We start from the raw sequence: 27613 nt of genomic DNA on the forward strand, positions 1-27613 counted from the left end.
TGGTGGATATGCGCGGGCGCAGTGGGAGCGCGCGCTGGGGGAGGGGCCGCGGAGACAGCAAGATGGCGACTGCGGAGCCGGCAGCAGCGGCCGAGCCGGTGAGAGGGGGGGGTGGCCCGGGGAATGAGAGCTAGGGCTCTGCCTGGGCCCGGGGAAACAAGATCGAGAGGGGCTCTGCCTGGGCCCGGGGAACGAGAGCGGGGCTCTACTCTGAGCCTGGGAAACGAGAGGGAGCGGGACCCTCTGCCTGGGGCCCGGGGAGCGGGGCTTTCTGCCTGGGCCCGGCCTCGGCCTATGTGTGGAGGCAGCCCCACTCGGCCTATGCTTGCTTGGCTCACGGCCCGGGCCCTCGTTGGTCAGGCGGGGGTTGCAGCTGCTCGGAGAGGCTGGGCCAGACAAGGGCCCAGTTGCCGCGGGGACCCGAGGCGGGCCCCATAGCTCTGTACCAGGTGGCTGATTCTCACTGTTCTCACCCGGTCATTGAGAGCCGCGGGGGAGGCTGGTAACCCGCAGTAACCGGGCCCAAGCGTCACAAACTCCAGGGGCGGGCCCAAGGCTCATGGCAGGACTAGAGGCCCCGGGGTGGAGGATACTGCTGTCTCCCGAGGGGGAGAGAGAACTTGGGCTGAGCTGGGATGGAGCTGGTGCGGGGGGAGCTGGGCTGGAGGGTCCATTTCTTTGAGCTGGGGCGGAAGGGATGTTGGGGTCACGGGAGATGTGTGTTAGGGTCGGGTGGGCTGAGTTGAGTTGGAATGTGGGCTGGGGTGGAGGGTGACAAAAGGGAATACGAAGAGGCTAGGAAAGAAGTCATAAAAACATTCGGAAAGCAAAGAGGAATTATCAAGGAATATAAAAAGAAATAGTGAAGTATTCTATGGACACATAAATAACACAAGAAAAATCAGGAGATGGATAGGGCCACTAAGGGATCATGGATACACATGATAAGTTCACAGGTAATAGAAAAATGGCAGAAATATTAAATAATTACTTTGCCACAATATTTACCAGGGAGACTAATGTGGGCATAACATTAGAAGAAAACAAAGATATAAACACATTTTAAGATAAAGAGGGGGAAAATAATTGATAAACTAATCAAATGTAGAGGGGATAAAACCTCCTGGTAGGATTGCATCTGTGTATATTAAAAGAATTTGGGAAGAGATAGCAGAGGCACTGTTACATATAATAAAATTAATTGGGAAAGAGAATCGTGTCAGAGGACTGGCAGACAGCATATAATTCCTATATTTTAAAAAGTGAGAACAAATCTTCTCCTGCATTTTCTCTCCTGGCAACAAACCAAGTTTATGATAATGGAAGTTTAGCAAAATAATATCACCACTAATGGAAAAATGTACTCAAAGATGTAATAGAAAAATATCTAGAAACTGAAAATATAATAGCATAAATTTCAGAAGGGGAGGTTGTGCTTCACCAACCTTATTGAATTCTTTGAAGAAATAACAGAGTAGACAAGGGAAATGCAGTGGATGTAATTGGAGTTTCAAAATGACTTCGATAAGGTAGAGCACAGTAAACTCCTGACCATGGTAAGGGTATGTGGAGTCGGGACAAGTAACAGAATGGGTCTTGAGGGAAGTGGCAGTAGGGATTGTGGATGCTTTGGTAATAATTTTTCATAATTCTCTGGACTCGGCAAAGGTCCCGGCAGATTGGAAAACTGCTAATGTAACACCCTTATTTAAAAAGGGTAGTAGGCAGAAGGCTGGAAATTATAGACCAGTTAGCCTAACACCTGTGGTGGGTAAAATTTTGGAATCTATTATTAAGGAGACAGTAGTGGAACATGTCTGACAAATTTGCTTCAAGGGTTAAATTACGAGGTGAGATTACACAAATTGGGGTTGTATTCTCTGGAGTTTAGACGGTTAAGGGGTGATCTGGGATGGAGTGGGCTTGAGCTGGGGTGGGGGGGATGCTGAGCTGGGATATAGGCAGTTTGGCTGAACTTGCATGAGAATTTTAAATGTACGCCGGACTGGAAGAATAGTGGGTGTCTGGGTCACCGGGGAGGGCAGAGTGTGTCCTGGTCACCAGGTGAAGTGCAAGGAATTAGATTATGATACCCAATTGGCCATGTAAACCCCAGGCCAACCATGCGAACATGGTAATGGCTCCCCTCTCCCAGTAAGAAGGAGCCCAACATAGCATCACCGCCCAAAGGGAGAGCAAGCCTTATCCTTCAGCAGACAGGATGACTTAGTTATTTCCCACAGAACAAGACAGAAAATGACTATTGGGTTTTGCCTACTGTTCTGGTGCAAATTTCTTTGCACCAGTAGGGCAAACATGGGGACTTCAAACCCAGGACACTGATGTTCATACTGACTGCCCCACAGTCTGAGGGAGGCACAGGAAATGTAGGGCCTGGGAGTAATACAGCCATTCCCCAGCCCACGGTGCTGGTCCCCAAGAAGGACAAGAGCATGCAGTTCTGTGTAGATTATTCTAACTCAGTGATCTGACAGAGGCTGATGCTGGAGGAGATAACCTGGAGCACAGTTATCGAATGACTCTGGACCCCACAATAGGGTATTGACCAGTTCCACCCAGTGCCGGGGCCTAGGTTGGCTGTATGAGTTCACAATCAGAATGAAAAATACCAGGGGGTGGGTGGGAAGGGGGTGTCCTCTCCCTGTCCCAGTTGGAGGGGGGGTGGGTTCCTGTTCCTGTCCCAGGGCTGGGGATTCCACCACCATCCATTTATGCCGTTGCTGTTTTTAGTTGGGAGGTACACTTCACTTGTGTCAACGACATTAACCTGGTTAAGCAAAGTAGGCTTGATGGTGATACAGATTTGCTCCTCCTAATTTGAAGGCAATTAACTTTAACACTAAATTGCCACCTTGCTGTGGATTTTTACATTGCTTAATTCAAATTATTGGGTAATTGAGTATTTAGTGCAAAAATGACTTTGAATTATCAGGAATAGGTGTGGCCCAGTTGGATCACCAGATGGGTGGGGAAAGAAAGAAAGAACTGGGCAGGTGAAGTTGAACTCCATTGCACATTGGCAGTGCCCCATCACCATGTTATAAGTATCAGCATTCCTTGGGTTGGTTGCTTATTAATGTCGATTTGTTCCCTTTTATAGTAACGTAGCTGTGCTATTGACTGGGCTTCAAGTGGTCTGTTCAGTCAGGGCAGAAAATGGCCTGTATTATTTGGTCCTGGCTGTTCTTAAACCTTCACGATCCACATCTCTGCATCAAACAGAGGCATCAGGGTGGAACGATGTTAGACAGGAACATCCACCCATATACCTACGTCACAAGCTGCTGCCACAAGGAATGCTTTATTCTACAACAGTCAACATAGGAACAGGAGCAGGCCATTCAGCCCCTCGAGCCTGCTCCATCATTCAATTAGATCATGGCTGATCTGTATCTTAACTCCATTTACTGACCTTGGTTCCCTGACCCTTAATCACCTTGCCTAACAAAAACCTATCAACCTCAGTTTTGAAACTTTCAATTGACCCCCAGCATTCACAGCTTTTTGGGTGAGAGTGTTTCAGATTTCCACTATACTTTGTGTGAGAAGTACTTTCTGACATCATCCCTAAACAGCCTAGCTCTAATTTTAAGGTTATGCCCCCTTGTTCTGGACTCCCCCACCAGAGGAAATAGATCCTCTATCAACTCCTTTTAATCATAATCACCTCAATTCGAGCATCTGTTAATCTTCTATACTCAAGGAACTTCAAGCCTAGTCTATGCAACCTGTCCTCATAATTTAACCCTTTAAGCCCTGGTATCATTCTGGTGAATCTGCACTGCACCCCCTCCAAGGCCAATATATCTTTCCTGAGGTATGGTGCCCAGAACTGAATGCAGTACTCTAATTTGTGTCTAACCGGAGCTTTATAAAACTAACATAACTTCTACCCCTTTGTATTCTAGCCCTCGAGATAAAGGCCAACATTCCATTAGCCTTTTTAACTTTTTTTTTACCTGTCCATGAGCTTTGTGATTTCTGTAAATGGACCCCTAGATCTCCTCCACAGTTCCTAGCTTCTCACCATTTAGAAAATGCTCTGATCTATCTATGTTGGCTCCAAAGTGGACAACCTCACATTTCCCCACATTGAACTCTTATCTGCCACAGTTTTGCCCAATCACTTAATCTATCAATGTTGCTTTGCAACTTTCTGCTCCCATCTACATTATTTACTGTGCCACCTAACTTAGTGTTGTTAGCAAACTTAGGTATACAGCTCTCTCTCGCTTCATCCAAGTAATTTATAAATATGAAAAGCTGAGGCCCCAGTACAGATTCCTGGGGGATATTACTAGTCACATCCTGCCAATTTGAGTACATACCGTTATCCCTACTCTGTCTCTTATCTCCTAAGTAATTCCCTACTCATGTCAATAAGTTGTCTCCAATTATACCTGCTTTCATTTTTCCTAACAGTCTGTTGTTGGTTCTCTTCCTGTGCTGGTGTTGAACCTGCTGAGAGTGAGTGTGTATCATTCTGGGTTTACTATGGAAAGCATTTTTTTCTGGACTTCTGAGGGAGCTGTGATCCCATCCTCCTGAGGTGGGATCAGCAAGGTGTTACTACGCTGAGGTACTGCAGCTATCAGTGACTACATTTTCCTTTTTAAAGCTATTCTGGATTATTCTACCGCTGTTTGTGGTAGGGCATTCCATGTCCTAGCCCTTTGTTCTTTGAATGATTTTAAGGTTATGTCCTTTAGTTACTGACTCACAGACCTGTGGAAATAGTTTTTCCCAATTTACCTCATCAAAACCCCATATAATTTTGAAGACCTCTGTCAGATCTCCTGTTAACCTCATTTATATCAATGAGAAGAGTTCCAATTTCTCTAGTCTCTCCTAATAAAAGCTTCTCACCCCTAGTATCATATCTTAGTTGAGTCTCTTTTGCATCCATTCCATGGTCTTGAACTCCCAACCGTCTAGCCTTTGGCCCTCTATTTGCCACACTACTTCTGCAGCTGTCAGTCATTCTCTCACCTCCACCTTTAATGCTCTTGTCCCCAGTAAACTGTTAAACTCTCCCATCCTGGTCGATCCCCCTGGTACGGCCCCCATCTTCACTCCCTTAAATTCAAGGGATGCAGATTTGTACGTTATAGTGCACAGATGTTTTAGCCATTCATCGCCAGATCTAGCTGGCCCACATCAAGCACTATTGGGGCCCTGCTCTCCTCTGCCAGACAAGTCACCACTCCAGGATCATCCTGGAATACAGATAACCCCTGGCTTCTTTTCTCCACTACCAACTGTCGTCTTAAACTCCTTACCCCTGCTCCTCCAACAACAAGTGTGAGGAGCTCATGACCACCTTTGTCATTAAGATTGAGACCATCCGTTCAGCTGCCTCGGCCGCTTCCCTCCCTTCCCCTGCTCTAGCCTTGAACTCGTGTCTTTCTCTAGTTTCTCTCCCCTCTCTGAGCTCATCTTGTCCATGAGACCCACCTCCTGCTCCCTCGACCTTATTCCCACAAAACTGCTGACCACCCAACTTCCCTTCCTGGCCCCCATGTTAGCTGATATTGTTAACGGTTGCCTCTCCTCCGGTACTGTCCTCCTCCCATTCAAATCTGCAGTCATCACACCCACCCTTGACCCCACTGTCCTTGCAAATTACTGTCCCATCGCCAACCTCCCTTTCCTCTCAAGTCCTTGAACGTGTTGTTGCCTCCCAAATCTGTGCCCGTCTTTCCCATTACTCCATGTTTGAATCAGGTTTCTGCCTCTGCCACGGTACTGAAATGGCCCTTATCAAGGCCACAAATGACATCCTATGTGACTGTGACGATGGTAAACTATCCCTCTTCATCCTTCTCGACCTATCTGCAGCCTTTGACACGGTTGACCACACCATCCTCCTCCAATGCCTCTCTTCCGTTGTCCAGCTGGGTGGGACTGCACTCGCCTGGTTCCATTATCTATCCAGTCGTAGCCAGAGAATCTCCTACAATGGCTTCTCTTCCCGCTCCTGCGCTGTGACCTCTGGAGTCCCCCAAGTGTCTATCCTTGACCCCCCCCCCCCCCCCTGGATTTAAAAAAAAATTTGTTTATGGGATGTGGGCCTCGCTGGCATTTAGTGCCCATCCCTAATTGCCCTTGAGAAGATAGTGATGAGCCGACTTCTTAAACCGCTGCAGTCTGTGTGGTGAAGGTTCTCCTACAGTGCTGTTAGGGAGGGAGTTCCAGGATTTTGACCCAGTGACGATGAAGGAACGGCAATACGTTTCCAAGTCGGGATGGTGTGTGACTTGGAGGGGAACGTGCAGGTGTTGTTCCCATGTGCCTGCTGCCCTTGTCCTTCTAGGTGGTAGAGATCGCGGGTTTAGGAGGTGCTGTCGAAGAAGCCTTGGCGAGGTGCTGCAGTGCATCCTGTGGATGGTACACACTGCAGCCACAGTGCGCCGGTGGTGGATGGGGTGCCAATCAAGCGGGGCTGCTTTGTCCTTGATGGTGTTGAGCTGCACTCATCCAGGCAAGTGGAGAGTATTCCATCACACTCCTGACTTGTAGATGGTGGAAAGGCTTTGGGGAGTCAGGAGGTGAGTCACTCGCTGCAGAATACCCAGCCTCTGACTTGCTCTTGTAGCCACAGTATTTATATGGCTGGTCCAGTTAAGTTTCTGGTCAATGGTGACCCCCAGGATGTTGATGGTGGGGAATTTGGTGATGGTAATGTCGTTGAATGTCATGGGGAGGTGGTTAGACGCTCTCTTGTTGGAGAGGGTCATTGTCTGGCACTTGTCTGGTGCGAATGTTACTTGCCACTGATCAGCCCAAGCCTGGATGTTGTCCAGGTCTTGCTGCATGTGGGCACGGACTGCTTCATTATCTGAGGGGTTGTGAATGGAACTGAACACTGTGCAATCATCAGTGAACATCCCCATTTCTTATGGAGGGAAGGTCAATGATGAAGCAGCTGAAGATGGTTGGGCCTCGGACATTGCCCTGAGGAACTCCTGCAGCAATGCCCTGGGGCTGAGATGATTGGCCTCCAACAACCACTCCCATCTTCCTTTGTGTTCGATATGACTGCAGCCACTGGAGAGTTTTCCCCCTGATTCCCATTGACTTCAATTTTACTAAGGCTCGTTGATGCCACACTCTGTCAAATGCTGCCTTGATGTCCAGGGCAGTCACTCTCACCTCTGGAATTCAGCTCTTCTGTCCATGTTTGGACCAAGGCTGTAATGAGGTCCTGGCGGAATCCAAACTGAGCATTGGTGAGCAGGTTATTGGTGAGTAAGTGCCACTTGATTGCACTGTCGACGACACCTTCCATCACTTTGCTGATGATTGAGAGTAGACTGATGAGGTGGTAATTGGCCGGATTGGGTTTGTCCTGCTTTTTGTGGACAGGACATACCTTGGCAATTTTCCACATTGTCTGGTAGATGCCCGTGTTGTAGCTGTAGTGGAACAGCTTGGCTAGAGGTGCGGCTAGTTCTGGAGCACAAGTCTTCAGCACTACAGCCGGGATGTTGTCGGGGCCCGTAGCCTTTGCTGTATCCAGTGCACTCAGCCGTTTCTTGATATCACGTGGAGTGAATCGAATTGGCTGAAGACTGGCTTCTGTGATGGTGGGGATATCGGGAGGAGGCCAAGATGGATCATCTATTTGGCACTCCTGGCTGAAGGTGGTTGCAAACGCGTCAGCCTTGTCTTTTGCACTCACGTGCTGGACTCTGCCATCATTGAGGATGAGGATGTTACAGAGCCTCCTCCTCCTGTTAGTTGTTTAATTATCCACCACCATTCACGACTGGATGTGGCAGGAATGCAGAGCTTTGTTCTGATCAGTTGGTTGTGAAATTGCTTAGCTCTGTCTATAGCATATTGCTTCCGCTGTTTAGCATGCATGTAGTCTTGTGTTGTAGCTTCACCAGGTTGGTACCTCATTTTTAGGTAAGCGTGGTGCTGCTCCTGGCATGCTCTTCTACACTCCTCATTGAACCAGGGTTGATCCCCTGGCTTGTTGGTAATGGTAGAGTGAGGAATATGCTGGGCCATGAGGTTACAGATTGTGCTGAAATACATATCTGCTGCTGCTGATGGCCCACAGCACCTCATGGATGCCCAGTTTTGAGCTGCTAGATCTGTTCTGAATCTATTCCATTTAGCACGATGGTAGTGCCAGACAATACGTTGGATGGTGTCCTCAGTGTGAAGACGTGACTTTGCCTCCACAAGGACTGTGCAGTAGTCACTCCTACCAATACTGTCATGGACAGAAGCATCTGCCGCAGGCCCAGTTAGCAGTTATGTCCTTCAGGACTCGGCCAGCTCGGTCAGTAGTGGTGCTACCGAGCCACTCTTGGACTGTAACCTGGTGTTGTAAGATTCCTTACATTTTTCCACTCCAGTCCATCACCGGCATCTCCATATCTTGGTGATGGACATTGAAATCCCCCACCCAGAGTACATTCTGTGCCCTTGCTACCCTTAGACCTCGTCTATGTGCTGATACTCGTTTTTTTTTCATTCCAGATTTTATTTAATTAATTGAATTTAAATTCCACAGCTGCCGTGGTGGGATTTGAACTCGTGACTCCGGATTATTAGTCCAGGCCTCTGGATTACTAATCCAGTAACATAACCACTATGTTACCGTACCCAGAGGATTTCTCCTCTACGTGCTGCCCCTTGGCGACATCATCTGAAAACATGACGGCAGGTTCCACATGTATGCTGACACCACCCAGCTCTACCTCACCACATCCCTTGACCTCTCCACTGTCTCTTACATCCAGTACTGGATGAGCAGAAATTTCCTCCAATTAAATATTGGGAAGATCGAAGCCATTGTCTTCGGTCCCTGTCACAAATTCCATTCCCTCGCTACCGATTCCATCCCTCTCCCTGGCCACTGTCTTGGGCTGAACCGGACTGTTTGCAACCGTGGCGCCCTGTTTGACCCTGAGCTAAGCTTCCAACTCCATTACCAAGACCACCCACTTCCACCTCCCTAATGCCCTTCTCCGCCCCTGCCTCAACCCATCTGCTGCTAAAACCCTCCTCCATGCCTTTGTTACCTCCAGACTTGACTATTCCAATGGTCTTCTGGCTGGGCTCCCATCTTCCACCTTCCATAAACTTGAGCTCATCCAAAACTCTGTTGCCTGTTTCCTAACTCACACCAAGTCCCGATCTCCCATCACCCTTGTGCTCGCTGACCTACATTGGCTCCCGGTCCGGGAACGCCTCGATTTTAAAATTCTCACTCTGGTGTTCAAATCCCTCCATGGCCTCACCGCTCCCTAGCTCTGTAACCTGCTCCAGCCCTACAACCCTCCGAGATTTCTGAACTCCTCTGATTCTGGCCTCTTGTGCATCCTGCACCATTGGCAGCCTTGCCTTCAGCTGCCTAGGCCCAAAACTCTGGAATTTCCTCCCTAAACCTCTTCTCATCTCTACCTGTCCTTTTTAAGATGCTCCTTAAAACCTACGTCTTTGACCAAGCTTTGATTCACCTGTCCTTCTTTAGTTCGGTGCTAAATTTTATCTGATAATGCTCCTGTGAAGCGTCTTGGGATAATTGACAACGTTAAAGGTGCAATATAAATGGAAGTTGTTAATGTCCTGCCTAAACTGGTCATGATATTTAATAGGTTTAATACTGTGCAATGATTGGTTAGATTCATGATACTATGCAGAAACAGTGACAAAAGTGCACTGCACAAGTCAGCTTTGGTGTACATTGAACAACGATATATTGTGGTGACTGGGCAGAGGAGGGTGTCAGCTGGCTCGTGTCATGTACGGTACATTTACACAATTTATGTATGCTTCAGAGATTTATAAAAGTCTCAGATTTTTGTCTTTACGCCAAGAAAGATAACTTGCATAAAGCTTGTAATGCTGACGTTTGTTTTGTAATTCTTGCAGTATGCTCTGTTCTTCATTGTATTTATTTTACAGCAAGAAGTAACAGAAGTGCCAGAAGCTGATTCTGCAGCAGCAGCACCTCCAGAGGCGTGTTCCGAAACTGTAACCCAGGATCAATACCTGAAACATCCTCTACAGAACAGGTCGGTTTGAGTACACCAGGGCAAAACCTATGCACCAGGGATTGACTAAAGTGCTTTTGTGGCAATGAAGGGAGAATGGCGGTGGGGGGGAAATGGGGCTGAAGAGCTGGAAGGAATCTTGGGTTTTGTATCTAGAGGCAACACAAAAGCAAAGAGGTGATCTTGAACTTGTACAAGACCTGAGTTAGGCTGCAGTCGCAGTATTGTGTATAGTTTTGGCACCCTATTACAGGAATGATATAAGATCAATGGAAAAGATGTGTAGATTCACTAGGATGTTACCTGGGATGCAAGGTTACAGTTACAAAACACGTTAGTGCTCCACATCACACCCCACGTTAGATCAGTCAATTGAGTGGAGACTTGGGATTGCACCTGGGACATTCTGCTTTCTTTGGGTTAGTAATGCATCATGCAATACCTTTATCCTCTAGGTTACCAGGGAGCTAGTCATCGACACTGACATCTCAATGATCTGATCGTGCAGGGTCAAACTCATTGCATTATTATAATGTTCACGAATGTTGTGCAGATTGTTGGTTATCACAGCTGGAGTTGGCAAGAGGGAAGTGTCTGTCATTTTGCTTCAACTGCCCACCCTGTGTACTGGCGCACCATGGCTGCAGTGTGTACTATCTGCAGGATGCGTTGCAGCACCTCCCAAACCTGCAACCTCCACCACCTAGAAGGACAAGGGCAGCAGGTACATGGCAACACCTTCACCTCCAAACCACACACCATCCTGACTTAGAAATATATCGCTGTTCCTTCATTGTTGCTGGGTCAAAATCTTGGAATTCCCGACATCATAACACTGGGAGTACCTTCACCACACAGTAATCTGGCAGTGGGGGCACATGCATTTAGTCTGGTGGCGGGGGCACGTGCATTCCCCCAACATCCTTCAACACCACAGTGACATCATTTACTCATGTTACTCTCTTGACTCCTTTCATTTACAAAACCTTTTTGACTGGATCCAGAATTTCAGCCATATATACATAAGTTTGCTGAATATACACAAAGCTCACCCAGGCAATTGTTGTATAATGAAACTAAATACAGATGTTTGAACGATTGAATGCTCTGTATTAATGAGTGAACCATTAGCTGGTTCTCACACCTTGTGTAAGACCCCCCCCCCGGTGCCTGTGTATTCCTGGAAAACAGTCCAGATTGGCATCCAGTTTTGGCAAAAAGCAATATGTCGTGGCTCAGCATTGTCTACACGATGGTCACTGCCCTTTAAACATGACTCATTGTGCAATGCACTTTGAGATAATGTGACATAAGATGCAATATCAATGTGGGTATCAGTGGTCAAATTGAGGGCAATGAAAGTTGAAACTGTAGTAAGTATTCATTTTGAGTGCTTAGTGTTGGCATTAAGCATTCACAGATCAAGTATACCACAGCCAGCTGTGGAGTAAAGCTCCCTCATCTCTACCCCAACCTCACATGAGCACCCATTATTGCACCAGTATGTTTTTCTCTGCATTCCACACAAGTGCCCCTGAGATTCCACTTTAGTGACAAACACCAGATTGTCCTGTGTTGTGGTGATCAAACCCAATTTACACGGGAGAGAGGTGAAAACAAAGCAGTGGAAAATGCAAGTACACCACAGGGCCGCCAGCATTTATAAAGGCAGAAGGAGATTTGATAGTAGTGTTCAAAGTCATGAAGAGTTTAGATAAAGTAAATAAAGACAAACTGTTCCCATTGACGGAAGGGTCGAGAACCAGAGGACACAGATTTAAGGTGATTGGCAAAAGAACCAAAGGCGACAAGAGGAAATACTTTTTTATGCAGCGAGTGGTTGTGATTTGGAATGTGCTGCCTGAAAGGGTGGTGGAAGCAGATTCAATCGTGGCTTTCAAAAAGGAATTAGATAAACAATTGAAGGAAAAAATTTGCAGGGCTTTGGGAAAAGAGCAGGGGAATGGGACTAACTGGATTGAACATAGGAACAGGAGTAGGCCATTCAGCCCCTCGTGCCTGCTCTGCCATTTGATAAGATCATGGCTGATCTGTGATCTAACTTCATATACCTGCCTTTGGCCCATATCCCTTAATACCTTTGGTTGCCAAAAAGCTATCTATCTCAGATTTAAATTTAGCAATTGAGCTAGTATCAATTGCTGTTTGCGGAAGAGAGTTCCAAACTTCTTCAACCCTTTGTGTGTAGAAATGTTTTCTAATCTCGCTCCTGAAAGGTCTGGCTCTAATTTTTAGACTGCCCCCACTCCTAAAATCCCCAACCAGCGGAAATAGTTTCTCTCTATCCACCCTATCTGTTCCCCTTAACATCTTATAAACTTCGATCAGATCACCCTTGAAGTCCAGGTATCATTCAAGTAAACCTACGCTGCACTCCCTCCAAGGCCAATATGTCCTTCCGAAGGTGCGGTGCCCGGACTGCTCTCAGTACTCCAGGTGCAGTCTAACCAGGGTTTTGTATAGCTGCAGCATAACTTCTGCCGCCTTGTACTTTGCTCTTACAAAGAGCCAGCACGGGCTCGATGGGCTGAATAGCCACCTTCTGTGGTGTAAACATTTTATAATTCTATGATTTCAAGGACATAAACATAGAAAATAGGAGCAAGAGTAGGCCATTCGGCCCTTCGGGCCTGCTCCGCCATTCAAAATGATCATGGCTGATCGTCTAACTCGGTACCCTGTTCCCGCTGTCTACTGTATAAAGTAAAATACATATTCAGGATCCAAAGAATGGGAGACAGTGTGCTGCTGACCACCTGCACCACCAGGCCCCTGTTAATCCAGTATTATAAGCTGTGGGGTTCTGCACTCCACCCACCCCCACTTTTAATCCGGTGCTGTAATCTGTAGGGTTCCTCCCCCCCACCCCCCCCCCCCCCAACCTTGATCTGGTGCTGTTATCCGTAGAGTTCTGGCTCCTGCTAACTGCTTATGCTTTGTATTGCAGGTGGGCTCTATGGTATTTTAAAAATGACAAGACCAAAGGTTGGACAGAGAACTTGCGACTTATTGCCAAATTTGATACTGTTGAAGACTTTTGGGCGTAAGTACGATTTGCGTTATGAAGTGCGCAATGTGCGGGTGGCTTTTTACTGCCGCAGTAAGTAAGTTATGACCGGAGAATACAAAGCTGCAGGGTGTTTACCATATAAAGTCATTAATGGTCACGTGAGATCATGCCCCCTTGTTCTGGACTCCCCCCACCTGAGGAAATAGTTTCTCTCTATCTATCCTATCAAACCAATTAATCATAAAGATTTAAATTAGATCACCTCTTAATCTTTTATACTCTTGCATTCTGTCATTACTGGTACTGCTGTTAATCGTGTAAGCAGCCTTGCATGATGGTGCAAACATTTCTTGTCTTCTGGCCCATCTGCAACTTCTGAATCTTGCCAGGGTACAATCCAGAGGGGCTGGCAGCCCTCCGTACATCTCAAGTGACCGTTTGAGTGAGCATCAATGGCAAGCTCTCTGCTAGCTATTTGACTGTAAGGCTGGGTGGGGGTGAGGGGTGGAGGGCATCTGATGGGGCCAATCCTGCTCTTGTGTCCACACACAGGACACTTCAGTAGAAGATCATGGGACTGCAATAAGAAACTGGCTGAATTCTTATTTCTGAAGCTAGGAATGCTGGGCCCGGCTGTTATGCTCCAGCTGAGAATAAGCCTGGGACTTTGAACTGTATGATTTAAGTAGGCCACTGGCTCGGGCCTTACCCCAGTCAGCTGAGAGGAAGCACCGTGCAATCTTTAAAAGCTTTGTTTAAAGCTGTTTCACACAAATAGCAAAATTTGTAAAACTAGTAAAAAACCCCCCCAGAACACTTGGATTGTGGGAAGACTGGTGGTTACTTTTGAGTTTTTTGCAGTTATGTCTACTGTTTTCTCCCTCCTGTTGCTTAAAGTGCTCTGTTTATGATAAGGTGGACAAATGTAAGGAGTCTAACAACACCAGGTTATAGTCCAACAGCTTTATTTGAAATCACAAGCTTTCGGAGCTTTCTTCCTTCGTCAGGTGAGTGTAGGATTCCATAAAGGTACAGCATATATAGTCAGAGAACAATGCCTGGTGATTACAGATAATCTTTCCAACTGCCTGTTATCACATCTTAGCAGAGATATAATCAAAGGAGTGGAATGGTGTTCAGACAGAGAAACATCACATACAAGACTACTGAATACACAAACGGTCAGAACACAAAGACAGACAGACAGAGAGAGAGACACCCGAAAGGCAGAGTAAGAGAGAGAATGACCAGTTGTATTAAAAACAGATAACTTTTTTCGCTGGTGGGGTTACATGTAGCGTGACATGAACCCAAATCCCGGTTGAGGCCGTCCTCATGGGTGCGGAACTTGGCTATCAATTTCTGCTCGATGATTTTGCGTTGTCGTGTGTCTCGAAGGCCGCCTTGGAGAACGCTTACCCAAAGATTGGAGGTTGAATGTCCTTGACTGCTGAAGTGTTCCCCGACTGGGAGGGAACCCTCCTGTCTGGCGATTGTTGCGCGGTGTCCGTTCATCCATTGTCGCAGTGTCTGCATGGTCTCGCCAATGTACCATGCTCCAGGGCATCCTTTCCTGCAACGTATGAGGTAGACAACGTTGGCCGAGTCGCAGGAGAATGAACCATATACCTGGTGGGCGGTGTCCTCTCGTGTGATGGTGGTATCTGTGTCGATGATCTGGCATGTCTTGCAGAGGTTGCTGTGGCAGGGTTGTGTGCTGTCGTGGACGCTGTTCTCCTGAAAGCTGGGTAATTTGCTGCGAACGATGGTCTGTTTGAGGTTGGGTGGCTGTTTGAAGGCGAGTAGTGGAGGCGTGGGGATGGCCTCAGCGAGGTGTTCGTCGTCATCGATGACATGTTGAAGGCTGCGGAGAACATGGCGTAGTTTCTGCGCTCCGGGGAAGTACTGGACGACAAAGGGTACTCTGTTGGTTGCGTCCCGTGTTTGTCTTCTGAGGAGGTCTATGCGATTTTTCGCTGTGGCCCGTCGAAACTGTCGATCAACGAGTCGAGCGGCATATCCCGTTCTTACGAGGGCGTCTATAGGTGTCCATCGCGTTCCTCCTCGTCTGAGCAGATCCTGTGTATTCGCAGGGCCTGTCCATAGGGGATGGCCTCTTTGACGTGGTTACGGTGGAAGCTGGCAAAGTGGAGCATCGTGAGGTTGTCCGTGGGCTTGCGGTAGTGAGGTGCTGAGGTGCCCGTCTTTGATGGAGATTCATGTGTCCAAGAAAGAAACCGATTCTGAGGAGTAGTCCATGATGAGTTTGATGGCGGGGATGGAACTTGTTGATGTTATCGTGTAGTCTCTTCAGTGATTCTTCGCCGTGGGTCCATAGGAAGAAAATGTCGTCGATGTATCTGGTGTATAGCGTTGGTTGGAGGTCCTGTGCAGTGAAGAAGTCGTGCTTGAACTTGTGCATGAAAATGTTGGCGTATTGGGGTGCGAGTTTGGTCCCCATGGCTGTTCCATGTGTTTGGGTAAAGAACTGGTTATCGAAGGTGAAGACATTGTGATCCAGGATGAAGCGGATGAGTTGTAGGATGGCGTCTGGAGATTGGTGGTTGTTGGTGTGGAGTACTGAGGCTGTCGCAGCGATGCAGTCATCGTGGGGGATACTGGTGTAGAGTGCCGAGACGTCCATCGTGGTGAGAAGTGTTCCTGGTTCAACTGGTCTGTGGGTGCTGAGTTTTTGTAGGAAGTCTGTAGTGTCGCGACAGAAGCTGGGGGTTCCCTGTACGATGGGTTTCAGGATGCCCTCGACGTATCCAGAGAGGTTCTCTCACAGGGTTCCGTTGCCTGATACGATAGGACGTCTGGGTGTGTTGGCTTTGTGTATCTTTGGGAGGCAGTAGAAGTCTCCCACGCGGGGAGTACGTGGGATGAGAGTGCGTAGGATGCTTTGAAGGTCTGGATCGAAGGTCTTGATCAGTTTGTTGAGCTGGTGGGTGTGTTCTTTGGTCGGATCTACGGGTAACCGTCTGTAGTGTTCCTGGTTGTCCAGTTGTCTGTATGCTTTGCAATAGTCCGTTCTGTTCTGTATGACGATGGCTCCTCCTTTGTCTGCTGGTTTGATGACGATGTTGCGGTTGGTCTTGAGAGCGTCGATGGCGTTGCGTTGTGCTCGGGTGACATTCTGGACTGTCTTGAGTGCGGCTGATGAATCTGGTGTTGACGCATCTCCTAACAGCTTGAGCATACATGTCAAGCTTAGGGCAGCGACCCTCCAGAGGAGTCCAATTTGACTCTTCGGTTGCTGTACCGCGGATCCCTCTGTCTGCTGTTCTGGATCGTTGAATGTCTCATTGGCTTCGCTGCTGAAACCTTGGGATTTGTGGAAGAATTCCCGGAGCCTCATTCTCCTGATGAATTCCTCTGTGTCCACCGCGAGACCGATTGGGTCCATTTTGGTGGTGGGGCAGAAATTGAGCCCTCGGCTGAGAACTTCGATTTCGTCTGGTTGAAGGGTGTGGTCGGACAAATTGACGATCGACTTCCCAGTGGTTGCAACCATGGTACGGGGGGTGGCTTGGTTGATGCTAGTGGTGATGCCGAGTTTCTCAAGCTTCCTGCTCTTGGTTTGCATGTAGGCAGCGTAGTTCCGTTGCCTCGTCTGTTTGGCGGTGTCTCGTAGCTGGTCGTCTGTGTCCTGAGTACAGGTTGAGAGTATGGACTCTATCTTGGTTTCGAGGTTGCGGCGTCTGCTGTAGAGTTGGTGTACGAGATGGTTGCGGAGTGTGCGAGAGGTACGACGGCAGAGTCTCTCATCATAATCCGAGTTGTATGTTTTAATACAACTGGTCATTCTCTCTTTCTCTGCCTTTCGGGTCTCTCTGTCTTTGTGTTCTGACCGTTTGTGTATTCAGTAGTCTTGTATGTAATGTTTCTCTGAACACCATTCCACTCCTTCGATTGCTTTGATTATATCTCTGCTGAGGTGTGATAACGGGCAGTTGGAAAGATTATCTGTAATCACCAGGCATTGTTCTCTGACTATATATGCTGTACCTTTATGGAATCCTACACTCACCTGACGAAGGAGGAAAGCTCCGAAAGCTTGTGATTTCAAATAAAGCTGTTGGACTATAACCTGGTGTTGTAAGACTCCTTACATTTGTCTACCCCAGTCCATCACCGGCATCTCCACATTATGATAAGGTGGCCACAGATGGGTTGATTAAGTTAAAGGGAGGCAGAGATACAAGGGACCAGGCCCAGATGGTCTTTAGTTAAAGGGGGACAGAGGGACCAGACTCAGACGGACTTTGGTTAAAGGGAAACCAAGACGAGGGACCAGGCCCAAATGGTCGTACAAGGTTACTTAAAGGAGTTGGCAGCAAAATTGGGCATATCACTGCCACTATTCTTAGGGAAGAGGAGCAGTACCTCCGGATTGAAATGTAGGATTGGTAACCTCCATCCTTAATAAGGGTCATAGCAACAAATCAGAACTGCAGTCCGATGAGCTCATAATCTGTTGTGGGTAAAGTATTAGAGAGTATTCTATTGGAGGGGATAATGAAACTAGGTAGGTTGGAAGATGGAGTGATTGGCAAATGATGTTTAATATGGAGAAGTACATGGTAATGGGATAAGGGCAGGGAAACAGACAGTGGAGATATAAAGTAAATGACTCTGCTAAAGAGCATTACACAAGAGAGGGACGTGGGGGTATTGGTGGCTGACTCACTGAAACTAGTAGAGCAGTGTGTGGCAGCCGTGAGGAAAGCTACCCGGATCCTATAGTCAGAGGGATGGAGAGCAAATCCCAGGAGGGGATAATGAGGCTGTACAAGACACTGGTACGGTCACACCTGGAGTACTGGGTACAATTCTGGGCACTGGTATGGTCATACCTGGAGGAATGGACACAATTCTGGGCACTGCTGCTGTTAGAATATCTGAAAATGTCTAAATGTGTTCTTGTTTCGTTTCTATAGGTTATATAATCATATACAGCAACCTAGTAAACTTCTGTTCGGGTGTGATTATTGTTTGTTTAAGGTAAGAGCTTTTTAGAGTTTGACAGCAAAAGTAACGTTTTGTGCTACTTAAGGGACAGTAGTAGTGAATTGTTGGGATGGAATTCTCTTCCTGGAGTCTAAAGGGAGGCAAGCCAAATGGAATCAGATTTATTGACTGAATTAGAAGCAATTTCAATTTCTCGGTGTACCCTCAGTGTATCAGTTCCTGAGCGCACCAGGTTCAATTGAAATACAACACGGGGAACGGAAACCTGAGCAGCACCGACTAATTCAACACAGGGAACAGAGACCTCTGTATTTAGCTCACTGTGCTCAGCTCAGTCGGGGGTGTGAGCAGCAGCCAGAGTAGGGCCCAGCCTCTGTATGAAGGCAGAACTCACTCAAGGATGAGAGGGAATTCACTGTACAGTGAGCAACTTGTGTCTATATGTGAGACAGAAGCTGATCAAATTTGATGCATTTTTTAAACTTGTTCTTGGGGTGGTACGGCTGGCATTTATTGCCCATCTTTAGTTGCCCTAAACTGAGTGGCTTGCTAGGCCATTTCAGAGGGCAGTTAAGAGTTAGCCATATTGGTGTGGGACTGGAGTCACACAGGCCAGACCAGGTAAGGATGGCAGGTTTCCTTCCCTAAAAGACATTAGTGAACCAGTTGGGTTTTTACACAACAATTCGACAGCTTTATGGTCACTTTTACTGATACCAGCTTTTTTATTTATATCCAGATTTTTTTTAAGCTGAATTCAAATTTTCAAACTACCCTGGTGGGATCTGAACTAGAGTTCTCTGGATTCCCAGTCCAGTAACCCCTACACTACCGTTCCCCATACCCCAGTAAGACGTGCTTCTTACTGGGATCATTAAAGGACAATTATTGTTTAAGAATCACACGTTCTATTTGAATTATAGCTTCTCCTGAATGGGAATAGCTACTTACGAGTGGTATATTGTGAATAACTTGGGGGAATGCATTGGATTCTGTAAGAGCCTTCAATTCTCAAATGCAGTAAAGTTTGCATCTCATTCTGGCGTCTAAGACTCATTTGAAAGGCTTTGGTTAATTCTGTAACAGATTTGTGGATTAAAAAAATAGGTGACTTAGTGGCAAGAAAGTTGTTCAGTTATGCATTGGTTTAATTGATGTGATTAATGAAACGTTGGAGCTGTGAAATTGCCAGTTGGGCTTGTTTCTACTGCGGGTAAATTGTGTTGAGTGGGCCCGGAGGTCACAGGCTGTCAATCCAGGGTCTGCACCCACAATCCGCTTCATGTCGCCACACCTTCAGGTTTATCCCAAAAAAATCACCATCTAAGCACCTTTCTGGTCCTTATTTTTGGACTTGCCACTTTGCTGTTCCTTTGTGTGGGAGCATTTTGACCCCAATGAGTTTCCACCCCCCCCCAAACTCCTGAGGCTCTGGTTCTATCGCTGTAGCCTGTGCACTGATGCCTTGTTGAAGTGGCCGTTCTTTGTATGTGGGCCAAACAGTGAGCGTTGGCAGGTGATTTAATTGTGAAGGTGCATCAAAACCAGGCCACACTAATCCCCAAACTCACCAGCAAGGTCCAATGAACAATGATCGGGAGTGGGAGCCCAGGCGGAGCAACCAGTTGTTGCACCTCTACTGCTCGTCTGGCTGAGATCTATCAGCTCTGTACCAAATCGCAATGGAACCTGGGATCCTGGTCGGTACAGTCCATTTACCTACTGCCTTAACCAACAGAACCTAGGGGAGAGGGGGGGGGGGGGGTGCGGAATCTGTGGGCGAGGGGAGGCCCGACATCCCTGACGATGCTGGGTATTATGTCGGTGAAATTGTATAAATGGCTGTGATGTCGTAATTTTATCTTAACAGGATGGAATTAAACCGATGTGGGAAGATGATAAAAATAAAAAAGGCGGAAGGTGGCTAATGACCCTTAACAAGCAACAGAGGCACAATGACTTGGACCGATACTGGCTAGAAACGGTAATTGCAGCTGTCCTGACTGATCAATACCTTCACCTTCAGCAGCCCTTATATAATCCTGAATTTTAAGCTCTGCTGTAGTGTGGCTTTTATCTTGACTTTAAGCCCATCTGTCTTGGTACTGGAATAAGAACATAAGAAATAGGAGCAGGAGTAGGCCATATGGCCCCTCGAGCCTGTTCTGCCAGTCAACATGATCATGGCTGATCTTGTACCTCAACTCCACTTTCCCGCCCTATCACCATAACACTTGATTTCCTTAGTGTCCAAAAATCTATCGATCTCAGTCTTGAATATACTCAATGACTGAGCATCCACGGCCTTCTGGGGTAGGGAATTCCAAAAGTTCACAACCCCCAGTGAAGAAATTTCTCCTCATTTCAGTCCTAAATGACCGACCCCATACCTGAGACTATGCCTTCGCCCACTCACTTAACCTGTCCATAATCCCTTTGCAGGCTCTTTGCGTCCTCAAAGCTTCCTTTCCCACCTAGCTTTGTATCGTCAGCAAGAATAAAATAAATGGTTCAGTTATACAATTTACTAGTGACATAGAATATACAGCACTGAAACAGGCCATTCAGCCCAACAGGTCTATGCCGGTGTTTATGCTCCACATGAGCCTCCTCCCTCCCCCCTACTTCATCTAACCCTATCAGGATACCCTTCTATTCCTTTCTCCCTCATGTGCTTATCTAGCTTCCCCTTAAATGCATCTATGCTATTCGCCTCAACTACTCCCTGTGGTAGCGAGTTCCACATTCTAACCACTCTTCAGGTAAAGAAATGTCTCCTGAATTCCTCAAAGGATTTCTTAGTGACTATTTTATATTTATGGCCCCTAGTTTTGGTCCCTAGATGGAAACATCGTCTCTACATCTAAGACCTCTATCTGACCACCCTCCAGCCTTTTTTCCAGAGAAAAGAGTCTTGGCCTGTTCAGCTTTTTCAGAAAAGGATATCCTCTCAGTTCTGTTATCATCCATGTAAATCTTTTTTGCATCTTCTCCAGTGCCTGCATATCCTTTTTATAATATGGAGACCAGAACTGTGCACAGTACTCCGTGTGGTCTAACCAAGGTTCTAAACGAGTTTAACATAACTTCTCTGCTTTTCAATTCTATCCCTCTAGAAGTGAACCCCAGTGATTGGTTTGCTTTTTTATGGCCTTATTAATCTGCATCGCTACTTTGTGATGTGTATCTGCACCCCTAGATCCCTTTGATCCTCTGCCCATTCAGACTCTTATTATGCAGGCAGTATGTGACCCCCTTATTCCTCCTATCAAAATGTAACACCTCGCACTTGTCTATATTGAAATTCATTTGCCAATTACATGCCCATTTTGCAAGTTTATTAATGTTATCTTGAATTTTGGTGCAGTCCTCCTCAGTATTAACAATTTTGTATCGTCGCAAATTTTGAAATTGTATTTCTGATTCCCGAGTCCAAATCATTGATGTAAATTGTGAGCAACAGTGGTCCCAACACCGATCCCTGTGAAACTTCCAACCTTTTACCAGCCTTAATAATTACCTTTAACCCCAACCCTTTTCAGTTTTATAGCCAGCTTGCTATCCATTCTACTACCTGTCCCATGACTTCACCTGCTCTGACCTTAGTCATGAGTCGACAATGCGGTACCTTATCGAAGGCCTTTTGAAACTCCAAATATGTTACATCTACTGCATTACCCTTGTCTACTCTGTTACTTCTTCAAAGAATTCAATGAAGTTGGTCAAGCATGACTTTCCCTTTTGAAATCCGTACTGATTGTTATATTTTCGGTTTCCAGATGTTTTTCTATTACGTCTTTCAGTAAGGATTCCATAATTTTTCCTACCACCGCATCAAGCTAACTGGTCTATAGTTCCCTGGAGTTGTTTTATCTCCCTATTTAAATATAGGAATAACATTTGCTGTCTGCCAGTCCTCTGGTGATATTAAGTTAATTGTCAGTTGATTAGTTGAGATACAAGTTTAGTTCTATTAAACATATGAGAGATCGTAGTTGAAAATGAATCTATTCTGCTGAATGTGATTTCCTGTCACCGGACAGTATTGTGACCAACTCTATGAAATTAAGAGTTGGAAGGGGCTGGTGTTGGGGGAACTCGACGCTATGTTAGTCCTTGTACTTTGAGGACAAATCAAATCCAACACGGAAAGGGGCGAAGGTCTCTAATCTGGCTGGAAGGAGCCTGAGTGACTCAACAGAAACCCTTGTGTTGTGGATCTGCATCCACAGAGTTGCCCGATCATTTGGCAACATTAGCAATCTGATCCCATGGGTGATCGGTAGGAGAAGGGTTGGCAGTTCATCACTTGAATGCTGTTCTTCAGCATTTGATGGGCCAATGTGGAGGGAGCTTTAGGAACATAGGAACAGGAGTAGGCCATTCAGACCCTCATGCCTGCTCTGCCATTTGATAAGATCATGGCTGATCTGTGATCCAACTCCATATACCTGCCTTTAGCCCATATCCCTTAATACCTTTGGTTGCCAAAAAGCTATCTATCTCAGATTTAAATTTAGCAATTGAGCTAGTATCAATTGCTGTTTGTGGAAGAGAGTTCCAAACTTCTACCACCCTTTGTGTGTGTAGAAATGTTTTCTAATCTCGCTCCTGAAAGGTCTGGCTCTAATTTTTAGACTGCCCCCTACTCCTACAATCCCCAACCAGCGGAAATAGTTTCTCTCTATCCACCCTATCTGTTCCCCTTAATATCTTATAAATTTCGATCAGATCACCCCTTAACCTTCGAAACTCCAGAGAATACAACTCCAATTTGTGTAATCTCTCCTCGTAACTTAATCCTTGAAGTCCTGGTATCATTCTAGTAAACCTACGCTGCACTCCCTCCAAGGCCAATATGTCCTTCCGAAGGTGCGGTGCCCAGAACTGCTCACAGTACTCCAGGTGCGGTCTAACCAGGGTTTTGTATAGCTGCAGCATAACTTCTGCCCCCTTGTACTCTAGTCCTCGAGATATAAAGGCCAGCGTTCCATTAGCCTTATTGATTATTTTCTGCACCTGTTCATGACACTTCAATGATCTATGTACCTGAAACCCTAAGTCCCTTTGGACATCCACTGTTTTTAACCATTTAGTAAGTACCCTGTTCTATCCTTTTTTGGTCCAAAGTGGATGACCTCACATTTGTCTACATTGAATTCCATTTGCCACAGTTTTGCCCATTCACCTAATCTATCAATATCGCTTTGTAATTTTATGTTTTCATCTACACTGCTTACAATGCCACCAATCTTTGTGAGACTTTCTATGCCTTCATCCAAGTCATTGATAAATATTGTGAATAATTGAGGCCCCAAGACACATCCCTGCAGGCCTCCACTAGTCACATCCTGCCAATGTGAGTACCTACCCATTATCCCTACTCTGTCGCCTTTCGCTCAGCCAACTTCCTAACCAAGTCCGTACTTTTCCCTCGATTCCATGGGCTTCTATCTTAGCTAACAGTCTCTTATGTGGGACCTTATCAAATGCCTTCTGGAAGTCCATATAAATAACATCCGTTGACATTCCCCTGTCCACTACTTTAGTCACCTCTTCAAAAAATTCAATCAGGTTTGTCAGGCACGACCTACCTTTCACAAATCCATGCTGGCTCTCTCTGATTAACTGAAAATTCTCGGTGTTCAGTCATCCTATCCTTAATTATAGACTCCAGCAATTTCCCCACAACAGATGTTAGGCTAACTGGTCTATAATTCCCTGGTTTCCCTCTCTCTCCTTTCTTAAAAAGCGGAGTGACATGTGCAATTTTACTCTGTATCTAACCTGTGTTGTACCTGCCCTGGGTGTTCCATTGTATACCATTAACACTCTTTACTGTGACAAAAAAAATTCCAAGACTTTCTGTGTTGCTCGTGGCCTAGATATCTGCAGCACTTTTGTGGCCTATTGGAGTGTTTATATAACTGTCTTGATCCATGAAGATTACGGTATAGTGTGTAACTGTTCTTTTCTTGTTCCTGTCCCATGTCCAGCTCCTGTGCCTGATCGGAGAGGCCTTTGATGAGTGCAGTGACGAGGTGTGTGGAGCTGTTGTAAACGTCAGGCCGAAGGGTGACAAAATAGCAATCTGGACAGGGAACTGCCAAAACAGAGAAGCAGTCGTTTCTATAGGGTAAGTCCAATGTCGCAGTCTTCAGTATTAAAGGGTGGGGGCCTGTTCTGTATCTTGTGCTGTGACTTATTCTATTTTACTCACCCCTGCCCTTGTTTTCACCCTGTTTTGGGGGCTTCCCAGGATGTGTGCCACTGGTATGAGGGCATAAAAATACTTGAAAAATTGGGTCTCTTTTCATTACATCAACTCAGATTTCGAAGCGATGAGATAGAAGTGTTTAATACTATGAAAGGATGGGACGGGGTAGATAGAAGCAGACTGTTTCCAGTAGAGGTTTCAAGAGGCCACAGATTTCTGATTTAAATGTAAACGATTTAGAACAGAGGGCAGGAGAAACTGTGGAATTCACTTCCAGGGTTTGTGGGTGAGGCAGAAACAGTCAACATTCAGGATTCGATCGGATAAGTGGATGTTGGAAAAGGAGTTGAAGGGATGTGGGAACAGGGCTGGTAAATGTGATTGAGACCAATTGCTGTGTGAAGAGTAAACACTGACCGGGACTGGTTGGGCCCAGTGGCCTGTTTCCCTGTTGTAACTTCTCTAGATGATTCAGCAGGTTCCCAGTATTGTTCAGTTTTGCTGTTGTGCACTTCCATGTAACACAGGTCAGTGGATGAGCCCAGATGATTCCCCTCCTCCCCCCCCCCCCCCCCCCCTCCCATTTCCTTCCTGTGGGGGGAGGGAAGCTGGGAAGTTGACCCCAGGCGATTCATCCAGTCCCTGCTCGTGGGGGGTTACCCAGAATCTGTTGATAACGGGGCCAAGATATGTGTGTTTAGTTTGTCTCATTCTCCCCTGACAATGCGGACTCTCACTGGGGGACAGCTCCACAGGCGCACTCCTCTATCTTGTCCCTCCCCCGGGGGGCTGGTATGCATCATCTCCTCTTCTCTCTCTTCTCCTCTCCACCCCCCCCCCCCCCCCCCCGGGGGGCTGGGTGTGCATCTCCTCCTGCCTAGAAATCAGCTAATTGAGCAGAGAGCAGTGGCCAAGCCTGGGATCTGCTGCTCGATGTGGCTTATATCACAGGTGCGCTGCTTCAACAACTTTGCCTCTAGTGGGAGCTTTGCTGCTCATTGAGCTTTGGCCAAGGAACCTTTACTAAACTGCTGGTTACCAATTGGAAAGCGAGGCGTACTGCTGCAGACCCCCTCCACGCCAATCCGAGGGAGCGGGAGTGGCCAGTCACTGAGGAGGGTAAAACTGTGCAGCAGTCCACATCATTGAGATGAAGGGAGAAGCCATAAGCTGGAAATCCTGAGATAAAAGCAGGTCAGCTGAAGGTTGAAAAGACAAGTTAACATGTTGGACGCGACCCTGCATCGGAATTCTGCTGAAATATCTCGCCTGAAACTGTAACATCTTTCGCTTTCACACGCTGAGCGATCCATGAATTCCCAGAATTTCCTATTTTTCCAGAATAGCGCTGTATTTGCTGTCAGTCGCACCTTCCACTGTTAATGTTTGCATTTTATAAACAAATTAAATGTATTTTACAGGCAATTGTACAAAGAACGTTTAGGACTGTCTTTGAAAGCTCTTATTGGTTACCAGTCGCATGATGACACATCTAGCAAAAGTGGGTCCACAACAAAGAACCTGTTCTCTGTTTAGGGAACAGTCCCAAATGCAGCAAACAAACTGAGATTCATCTGGAAACATGGGTAAAAGTAAGGAATACCTCGGATCTGTCAACACACTGAGAAACTTGCAGCAAGCAATAGCCGAACGAGTCATGTTCTGGGATTACCTTGCGGCTGATCAGATTCACTTTCTATTGGCAAATGAACGGAGGATGGAGGAAGTCTTACCATCGGGTTTTCGATTTTTTTTTTCTTGATTTGTAGGGCTCAAATTTAACACTAGCTGGCGGACAGACTATACGTTTTCAGTTTTGATGGACATTTCTAACCAATCACTAGATTAATACAAGTTTCCAGCAGCTTGGTGTGTGCACATCACACTGCTCCACTTCACTATGGTCAGACGACAGGCTTCAATCAGTATTTTACCCTGAGATTTGGCCAGACTCGCAGACTGCTGAGAGCTGCCGTGGATTTTAGTTGGTAACGGTGAGAGCAGTGTGTGTGGCACAAAGTAACAGCAGATCAGTTCCTCTGAGTCCCATTGTAAGGCAGCTGGTACACTTGAATTGTTAAATCTGCAGCATTTATAAACTCCATGTATATGAGCCTTTCCTTGTATAAAGTGCTCATCTGAGGAGCGGCCACCTTCGTGGGAGGAAGTGGAATTTGACACAGCCGTGTCAGTCATGCTATTTAACTGAAGGGGATGTGTTTGTGCTAGGATGAGATTGCTGTTCACTCTCCCCTGCCTGCTTGAGCTCGGTACAGATGGGAGTTCTTTGCTGCGGTGTTCTGCACTAGTGCCCCAGTGTGAGAGCTGACTGCTCACTCCCTAAAGGTGGATCAGAGTGCAGAATAGGAACCGACTGCTAATGCCCCCTCCCCTGCCCAACCCTCCCAGAATGGTCTCTAGGAGTTTGCTGTTCATTATCCGGTTTACATTTACCTGTCAGTGTTAAATTATTTGGCGCCCTATAGTAAGCAGAGCAGATACTGGCAAAAATAGAGAGAAATCGTACTTTGTCAAGCTTTCCTGATGGAGGTAAAGTTGGCGAAGAATTCTAAAACATACATTAACAATTATAAAACATGGGGGCCGATCCAAATAATGTCACTAGTTGAAAACGGCCCAGCTTGTTTTACTGTTTCTATCACCTGCCCCCCCCACCGCCGTTTAAACTTATTTTGAAGGGCTCGGAGTTTACTGCTGTTTTTCCTCATCTCCTGTGCGTCTTTGTTACCCTCTGATAACCTGAGTGCCCAGAAACATTCCCGCAAAGGTTCGGTCTGTAGCCCTGTGTTGATTTTGATCATTATTGCATTTTGAGGTGAACTTGTTCGCATGTGGAACTATTCCATAGAAAATATTATTTTCTTAAGGTATTTAACAGTTAAAAGCATTGCTGTGAATTTAATTTGAAAGTTTTAAAAGGATGTTTAACAGCTATCCTTATTTGAGGTTCATTGATTGGATTTATAAGGCTTTTCACAGTAGATGAAATCAAAATTAGAAATGAGGGATATTGCCTGATGAGCAGGGAAACTGATGCTTTTAATATCCTTTCACCAGTATTTTCTCATTTGGTATTGTGCATTGTATGAATTCCAGAACTTGGTAATAAATGCTAATATTGGAACTATTTGTGAATTCCTTTGCTACTGCCACTATTGATTGTGTATTCCAGCCATATGTTAAATCTTTAACTACACTGATAATTATCAGATTTTAAATACATTTGTGTTGGAAATTGCTTTTTCTCTCATTTTGTCTATAAATTACTGAATGCTTTAAAACACTATGCCCAGAGTCATCAGCACGATACGAGAGCCTACTCCTAATGTGGGATAGAAC

At 46.3% G+C, this 27613-nt stretch overlaps 1 protein-coding gene across 1 annotated transcript; it reads left to right on the top strand.

Annotated features, from left to right (window-relative positions):
* LOC137340223 (eukaryotic translation initiation factor 4E-like) lies at positions 1 to 27398 on the top strand. The gene is made up of 7 exons (XM_068002634.1): positions 1 to 98; positions 9946 to 10055; positions 13003 to 13098; positions 18006 to 18069; positions 19907 to 20020; positions 24033 to 24172; positions 25675 to 27398. The coding sequence occupies exons 1-7, from the start codon at positions 9 to 11 to the stop codon at positions 25787 to 25789; spliced, it is 729 nt and encodes a 242-aa protein (XP_067858735.1). The 5' UTR covers positions 1 to 8; the 3' UTR covers positions 25790 to 27398.
* The last annotated feature ends 215 nt before the right edge of the window (positions 27399 to 27613 follow it).

This window comes from Heptranchias perlo, chromosome 21 (genome assembly GCF_035084215.1).
Source record: "Heptranchias perlo isolate sHepPer1 chromosome 21, sHepPer1.hap1, whole genome shotgun sequence".
In the NCBI taxonomy this organism is placed as follows: domain Eukaryota; kingdom Metazoa; phylum Chordata; class Chondrichthyes; order Hexanchiformes; family Hexanchidae; genus Heptranchias; species Heptranchias perlo.